The 8,534-nt window shown below is 42.5% G+C and overlaps 1 protein-coding gene across 1 annotated transcript in view; it reads right to left on the bottom strand.

Moving 5' to 3' along the window:
- Positions 1-2,562: 2,562 nt before the first annotated feature.
- MLIP (muscular LMNA interacting protein) overlaps positions 2,563-8,534 on the bottom strand; it is a gene marked incomplete at its 5' end in the record, with an annotated part of 184,683 nt that continues 178,711 nt past the window's right edge. Inside the window, 3 exons of the mRNA XM_084624504.1 lie at positions 2,563-2,597; positions 5,321-5,482; positions 8,253-8,306. Coding sequence (XP_084480630.1) covers positions 5,324-5,482; positions 8,253-8,306 — 213 coding nt within the window. The 3' untranslated portion in view covers positions 2,563-2,597; positions 5,321-5,323. The remainder of the gene's footprint in view (positions 2,598-5,320; positions 5,483-8,252; positions 8,307-8,534) is intronic.

Here is an 8,534-nt window from a genome sequence, read left to right as displayed (position 1 = left end):
CAGCTTAATCAAGTTCCATTGAAGTCTAAATCATCTTAATCAAGCTCCTGACATGCAGCAGAATTCCACCAGTCCACCCAGCCCCAAAGCTCTGCAGTGGTGAGCCGATATAGCCTCGCCACACAATATGTGAAGTCCCTGGAATCAAGCCCAGTTTTCTAAGATGGTGGCAGAGAGAAAACTTCATTTGGTCTTTACCCTTCATTCCACTGTGTATTGAAAGCACATTATACAGGACCCAGGTTCAGGTCAGACTCAAGGAAGTGTAGCTCACAAAGTTAAGAGCAGAGTGAACAGTTAAAAGAGGAAAGTGCTGATTCTCCTCCCGCACAAGCACCAGCACCTACTCCAACCCTGATAATTCTTCTTACAGTCTGCAGGCTGGAATTGATGTTGACTGGATAAATAATGTACGGTAGGAAGGAAGAGCCCTCAATCACTGAGCCTATTGATTGCAGTAGGTAGGGGCACAACTTTAAGAGGAAAAACTTACTTCCTTGACTATTTCACGGAACATAACTAGGTGAAGGTGAAATGTTACCAAAATAAAAAAGTATTGTTACTGGGAACATTCTGTGGCCAGCAAGGCCAGCGGTCTTAGTCTTCATTAGTTAATGTTTAGAAATGGATTTATGCAGAAAATTAATCACAACAAACACTGTTCAGTATATATATATATATATATATATATATATACACACACACACACACACACACACACACAGAGTCTAACTTTATTTAATTTCAAAATATAACTTGTTTTCTAAAGAAAATGTGATCTATGCTTTGTGGCATGCATTAAAACTACAGCAAACATATCAGGACACTATTCATAGATTTGCCACATTCATTTCTGTATCTGTGGGGCTCTTTTGGCTGGTACCTTCTAGGTTATCTCTTAAAAACATCTCTGAGCGCTACTGCTGCACTGCAGTTAATACAAAAGGAAGCAAAGCTGAAAAAACAACATTTAAATCCATTTGAGGCATTGATTTCATTTCAGCATTGCAACAGGCTTCAAAATACAGCTGAAAAAGAAAAGAAGAATTTTCACATGCATGTAACTAGAACACAAAAACCATATAGGACCAGATCCTCAGGTGGTATAAATAAGTATAGCTCCTCTGATGACAACAGAGCCACCCCAATATACACCACCCGAGATTCTGGCTGATAAATACACAATGTTCTGTAAAAACAAAAGGAGTACTTTTGGCGATCACCCCACTAGCATAATGTACCGTCTGCAAGAACTATGTTAATTTACCATAATAAATCATTAACTTTAATGGGACGATCCTGATGTGTGCATAACCATAACAGAGTAAATAGATAGAGAGACTGCTGAACTGGAATTAATTTGCAAACTGGATACAATTAATTTAGGCTTGAATAAAGACTGGGAGTGGATGGGTCATTACACAAAGTAAAACTATTTCCCCATGTTTATCCCCCCCACCCCAGCCCCCACTGTTCCTCAGACGTTCTTGTCAACTGCTGGGAATGGCCCACCTTGATTATCACTACAAAAGGCATGTGTCCCCGTCCCCCGCACCCCCTCCCCCGCTGGTAATAGCTCACCTTAAGTGATCACTCTTGTTACAGTGTGTATGGTAACACCCATTGTTTCATGTTCTCTATGTATATAAATCTCCCCACTGTATTTTCCACTGAACACATCCGATGAAGTGAGCTGTAGCTCACAAAAGCTTATGCTCAAATAAATTTGTTAGTCTCTAAGGTGCCACAAGTACTCCTGTTCTTTTTGCGAATACAGACTAACACGGCTGCTACTCTGAAACCAGAGTAAATACTATAACCTTTGTCATTCTTCACCTCATCTTCCCTATTGCTTACTCCTGCTCGTGTCACACCTAAAAGTATATTGTAAGATATTTGGGGAAGGGACCATGTCTTTGAATACATAAGTGAGCTCACTTTCAATACATGCCTAGCTCACTTTTAGGTGCTGTAAAATTTGAAATAAAAGCTGTAAAAATAAGTAGAAATTCAAAAAGCATCTGTTTTAATTATGCAACCGATTTACCAAATTATCTTTAAGTTTATATTCTAAAGTGACTGTTTTTAACTGTAGGGTGCCATTAAGTAGAATTATATGTTAATGGATACTGTTGGAAAGGTCAGTCATAGATAGAACATAATCTTAATTAGTTCAATTTGGGTAAGAAAAAAATATACAGCTAAAACATTCTATTATATTACGTGAACACAGAAAACTTTCTTAAAGTGAAGTTAAAGTTGTGGGTAGTAGAACTGTTAGTATAACTCATTTTTCAGGCAGCTGACAGTTCCAAAAAACTGGGGAAAAATCATCTGGGGTCAACCCCAAACAAAAGTTTTTCAGCATGTGGCTAATCAAATAACAATAAGAATAAGAATTATTCAATTAAATTGATACAAATTTTCAAAATGTTCCAGTCGATCTTCACTTTTTTGCTGGAAATAAGATTCAGCTGAAACAGTTTGCCTAGCTTTAGTTGTGTGTACATTTTAGTGGTCAGATTGTAACCAAGACAGTTTAAGAAAAAATTTAATACTTGCCCTGGCAGCTGAACAGAAGCTCTCTCATTGGCAATCTGTAGGAGACAAAAACGGGGAAGAGAGAAAATGATGTGCAGAAAAGAACAGAAGCTGCAGTATGGTATATAGGCCTAATCTTGCAAACACTTTGTGTGTGGATAACTTTACCCATACAAGGACAGTCTCATCTTTTTAAAAACGAAGTTCTCTGCACTCATGATCACCAAACTATTAATTACACCTATTGAGTTAAATAGGATTATTCAAATGAGTAAAGTTGCTCACTTGTGTGTTTGCAGGATCATGCCTTTTATAGTAGAAATCAATTCCAGCAGATACAGTTTGATTATTAACTCAGAGAACACATGGACAGATACAAATTAATGTGAAGTCTAATTAGTTATACATCAGTATACTATTCACTTTGTTTGGTGAAGGTTTTATGTTATCATTTAAAATACTTGTTTCAGAGCAGTTTCCCTCTTCTGAAGACAGTATAAAATACTCCTATTATTATTTAAATATAACCAGTGCAAAAGCCATGTGTGAAAAACAGACTGAATTTAGGGGTATGGCAGTTAGGATAACATGCTGGTGTTTCACACTTAATCTATGTCAGAGTTACATGGTACATGCATTACTATCTTTTCAGAGATTTTGCATTTGAACTGACTGTGGAAAGTGGCTAAGTAACGTCTTCCCTGTAATTTTTAATCTAGACAATATTTTAGGAATACAAAATATAAAAATACAGAAGTATAAAGCAATACTTATTTTTCCTCTAATATTATGATGTCCTAATAATAGCCTTGCATCACAATATACTAATAACGACAACTAATTTTCTGCTTTCCTAAAGCATGTACAAATGTCATTGAAGCTGGCAAAGAGTATTGACCAAATTCTGCTCTATTACATTCTTGTAGATACAGAGTAATTCCATTGATCTCAGTGGATTTATTTGAGATTTACACAGATGCAAATGAAGATAATTTGTGCCTACTTGCTTTTTAATGCACACTAGGAGAACGTAGGCCATTGTCCCCCTCTAGAGGCTGGTCCATTAAAAAAGATAATGAGCCTGCTACAGTTAATACCCGAGGGTCTTAGTCCTTTAGCTTAAGTGGTAGAGGCTTATACTTTTAGTGTTCATTTAGAGGTTCATTATATTTTCATTTCGCTAAATTGTTACAGAAATGTTGAGTAGACCTACTGCTGCAGGCCTTGCTCAGTCAGAATGCACTGGTGTCAATGGAAGTTTTGCTTCAGGGAGGGATGATACAGTTTGACCCAAAAGAGTGTTACCTCTTTTTGACCTGAGCAGCTAGTCAAAAGTTCAGGGCCTTGGAATGTTCCAGCTGGGAATAGAAATTGATGATGGAGCCTAGAACTTACTTGGATACAATCTTCTTTATTTACAAGGAATGTACAAAATCCTGCATCTGAGAATGCAGGAGGAACCAAAGGCAAAAAGGAGCAGTTTCTTACCTTATAGGCCCATGCTTCTTTTCAGCCAGCACCCCTGACCTAGAATCTCTCTCGAGGTTTCCCTCAGGATTGCATCATGCTTAAAGGCTTCTGCTTGGATTTCTTCAGGCTGTCTCTGTCTCTGTCTCTCTCTAGTTCGGTGTTCCGCTATGCTCCCAGCCATAAAGCTACCACCGCTCGTTTGGGGTGGGTTTTTGTTTGGCTTTTTTATCACCGGGAGAGCTCTCCCCGGGCATTCAAGTGTGTCTACACTGCCCACATCACAGAGCTGCCACGGCTGCGCTGTAAAGTGGGTAGTGTAGACATACCCATAGTATACTGGTATTCCTAGACTGGTAAAGTACTCTGTAGACGTGTCCTAAGAGTAATGAACAATAGCACTATGGCCTATATTCAGACTTCCATAGGGTTTATACATTGCACACCTTTTCCCATTAAATTCAGTCATGAAATATTGCCACTGGCTACAGTGAGAGCAGGACTGGGCCTTCTTGCTTAAAGTCTCATGAACTTACATGAATGACTGTGACATGATGGGTTAGATCCTGGCTATAGATAAGTCAATGGAGCCAGGATTTGCCCCTTTTCTCTGTGTGTGCACGCGTGTGTGTGTGTGTGTATGCGCATGCTCAAACCTTACCCCTTTTCCATCTACACACAAATCATGCTAACCCAGGGCTCAGAACCAGGGTCCCAGGACTTCATGGGATCTGTCTACACAGCAAAGAAAAACCTACAGTTGGCTCAAGCCAGCTGACTCACGCTCATGGGTCTGGGTCTGTGAGACTGTTTCATTGCTTTGTAGACATCTTGGCTTAGGCCTGAACTCTTGGACCCTCCCACCCCATAGAGTCCTGGAATCCAGGCTCCAGACCAAGCCCAGAAGTCTACACAACAATGAAACAACCCCCCAGCCCAAGCACTGAGAGCCTGAGTCAGCTGACCCAGGCTAGCTACGGGTATCTAATCGCAGTGTAGACATATCCATTGAGATCACAGACAGAATAACAAATGCATTAACTCAGGAAAGATCAGATGTACCTAGGCTGTCATTATAACAGAATTCCAAGACCCTTATATGTTTTAATATGATGATGATAAGCACACATGCTCAATGCCTGCAGACGCTTTATGATTCCATGTGGATATGATTTTCAGCGATTCAATAGCCAGACTCAGTTCAAGGCATTATTAGAGTAACTGTAATATAATATGTGCATCATAACCCTGGCACACTATAGACTGGGGTACAGTAACATATGATGACAACTAATTAGAATTACTGCTGTACCTATTAGCTGGTTTTTGCAGGAGCATCCCCCACGTCCACGCTGAGTGAAAAGCGTTCAGTGCAGAGAGGGCTTTCGCTGCCTGGAAGTTTTCCTTTGCTTGTCTTTTTGCTTTCACAGGTGGGAGGCAAATCTGATTTACTTGGTGCTACTGCAGAATGAAACTAAAGTGGCATGAAAAATAAAACACAGTTATTCTGAATCCAGCTTGGGACCTTTTTTTAAAATTAACACTTCCCTTGGGGGAAAATAAAATGAGTTACAAAATGAGGGGCTGGCAACCACGCACACACTCTGCCTCATCCAAAAAAAAAAAGACAAAGTTGTTGGTGTTTCCTACAGCAACAGACTATTTAAAGTTCCTTATTCTCATGCTGATACAACTGATTTCTTCTCATCATATCATGTGTCTTTTTTTAAAAAAGTATGTAGTTATAGATGATTGTAGATATAGAGAACCCTACTGGTGAGAGCAGAGACAGGAGACAGCAGGGTCTGGGGTGCTCATTACAGCAGAAAGAGCAATGTTGGTCTTCTCAGTTGATTGCCTGACACCCATAGTTTATACTATTAGGAAAAGTTGGTGGTGTATTTCTTAACTTTCTAAAAAAGTACTAGTAAAACAGATGCTTAATTCCTGCACCTTAAAACATGCTGGGCCAGGTCCTGGCTCCTCTTTCTCACGGCAGTGAAAAGGAGGCAGAAAGCTGCATAATTCTTCAGATGGGGATTCCCAAGGGTAGGGCAAGTCTCTAGGTAATAGGAGGCAAGGCCACAGTGCTGCCACATTCCAGCAAAACGCCATCCAGCGGAATGTCCCAAGGGAGTCATTACGAGTCAGTGCAATTTAGAAGAGTGCTGAGGTTTCTCTTAGTTGCACCAGGGCCAGGTCCTGGCCAGCTACAGGACTGGGATAAAGGGACTATTTCCTGCACCACCACAACTTATGTCACTTTCTTGGTCCTCAGGCTTCTCCCTTTGTGTGTGCCCCCTGCAGCAGCCTTTGGCAATGAACCGCAATGGAAGAGGACACCTCTGTCTGTATCCTTCTGACTGATGCTGAATGGGGGACTCTAGGCACACCTTGTATGCTCTCTACTTCTTCCTAGGCATTGAAGGACTTTGCTCTCTCCCAGGAGGGTCTTTGTGAAGTTAGCTAGCCCACAGTCCACAAGTCACATCGTGTTAAAAATAAGATTTATTAAAAAGTCAGAGAAAATCAAATTGGGCCTGAGTGGGTTAACCCTAGGAGAGCTGAGAGTCAGCGGGCCCCTGGTTCCCTCCCAGGACTGGCTGCTCAAACTCCAAGCTGGGGCTGGATAGAAAGCACTGATGGGGAGAAATTCAGCTTGCAGCAGCTTAACCCTCCCCCCTCTCCTCCTCCTCTTACATGGCTGGAGAGTATGGCAAGAGGGAGAAGGGAATTTGCAGGAGGGGGTCAGGGCTCTGGGCTGGGGGTGCAGGCTCTGGGGTGAGGCCAGGGATGAGGGGTTTGGGATGGGGCTCAGGACTGGAGCAGGGGATTGGGGTATGGGGTTGGGGCGTGAACTTACCTCTGGCAGCTCCCGGTCAGCCAGGATGCAGAGGCAGGCTTCCCTCCTGTCCCCCCGGAAGCAGCCAGCAGCAGGTTCAGCTCCTAAGTGGAGGCGCGCAAGCAGCCTCACACGGCTCTCGCCTGCAGGTACTGCCCCTCCCCCCAGCTCCCATTGGCCAGAAATCAGCCAATGGGAGTGCAGAGCTAGTGCCTGGGGCAGGGGTAGTGCACGGAGCCCTGTGGCCCCCCTGCCTAGAAGCCAGATCTGCTGCTGGCCACTTCCAGGGCACAGCGTGGTGTCGGAACCAGTAGGCACTAGTCTGCCTTAGCCGGGCAGCACTGCCAACAGGACTTTTAGCGATGCTGACCAGAGCCCCTAGGGTCCCTGGGTGCTAAGCAAGGTGACCCAGTGCCTTACATGCCGCAACCCCGTACTGGGTTGCAACCCAAACTTTGAAAAATACTGGCCTAGTGGCTAGAGCACTAGACTGGGTCTCAGAAGACCTAGTTTCTATTCCCAGCTCAGCCACTGGGTGACCTTGGGTTAGTTACTTCCCCTCTCTGTGCCTCTGTTTCTCCATCTATAAAATGGGAATAATGATCTTGATCTCCTTTGTAAAGTGCTTTGAGATCTACTGATGAAATGCACTATATAAGAGCTAGGTATTATTATTATGTTCTGTCCCAAGAGCAGCATGTAGAGGAAAGCATCAGCTCTCATATGATGTGTGTATAATCTGGGATGGTACGCATCAGGTTCATACAGTTTAGAGATTAAAGAGACCTATATTAGTTCATTAAATCCATCCCCCAGCAAATGCAAGACCTAGTCCACTCAATACTTATAATGCACTGTTACTGAATTTTACCTTAGCTGAGGAAATGATGCTGGGCAACACATGCTGTAGCAAGCTGCCTGTTGTCCCCGTATTTTAAAAGAGGGTTCTGTAGGTGTTCTCCCAAGTTCAGCGTATTCATACCCCCCAGGAGCTGCTGTAAAAGCAGTATCTTCTGGTATTTTAGAACAGGAGCTACTGCTTTACCACAGTCACTGCAGAGTGGGAAATGCTGGGTTTTCAGATGGAGCTCCCTGTATATGTTTTACTAGTTCTCATTCTGAGTCATTTAACCTTCCACAAGCACAAATCAGAAACATGGACCACAATGCTACCTGAGCTTCTCGAAGAACACAGGATCCAAAACCACACTATATTTGTTTGTTAATAGCAGTGAAACACAGCCATTTACACAGTCCATGTGTTGGGCCAAAATCCTTTCTGCTGGTACACTTTTTGTACCTCTGAGGCCACCATATGTTATGTTAACTGCAAAAGCCAGTCTGAGCTGGTGCTCATAGATAGCATGCCTGTAGTAATAAAATGTAAATGTCATTCAGTTACCTCCTTGGAGCTGAGTGCTTTGTTTTCTGGAATAGGCACTATGGGATGACTGGGCTGCAGAGCCGAGATGCCAAGGATGTCACGAGAGAGAGCGAGAGAGTAAGTGAAAAAATATTCAGTTATAAGTTAAGTTTTAGTAGACATCTGAACAACATCATCAAAGTGCCTTAACAACTAACATGCACAGGGCAGCTACGTACCCAGTTCCCACGGACTTTCAGTGGGTTCTGGGCACCTAACTGTTCTTAGGGTATGTCTACACTGCAAGTGAAGGTGTGATTG

This window comes from Lepidochelys olivacea (assembly GCF_965140295.1).
Source record: "Lepidochelys olivacea isolate rLepOli2 genome assembly, chromosome: 3".
In the NCBI taxonomy this organism is placed as follows: domain Eukaryota; kingdom Metazoa; phylum Chordata; order Testudines; family Cheloniidae; genus Lepidochelys; species Lepidochelys olivacea.
This window is presented reverse-complemented; position numbering and strand designations above follow the sequence as displayed.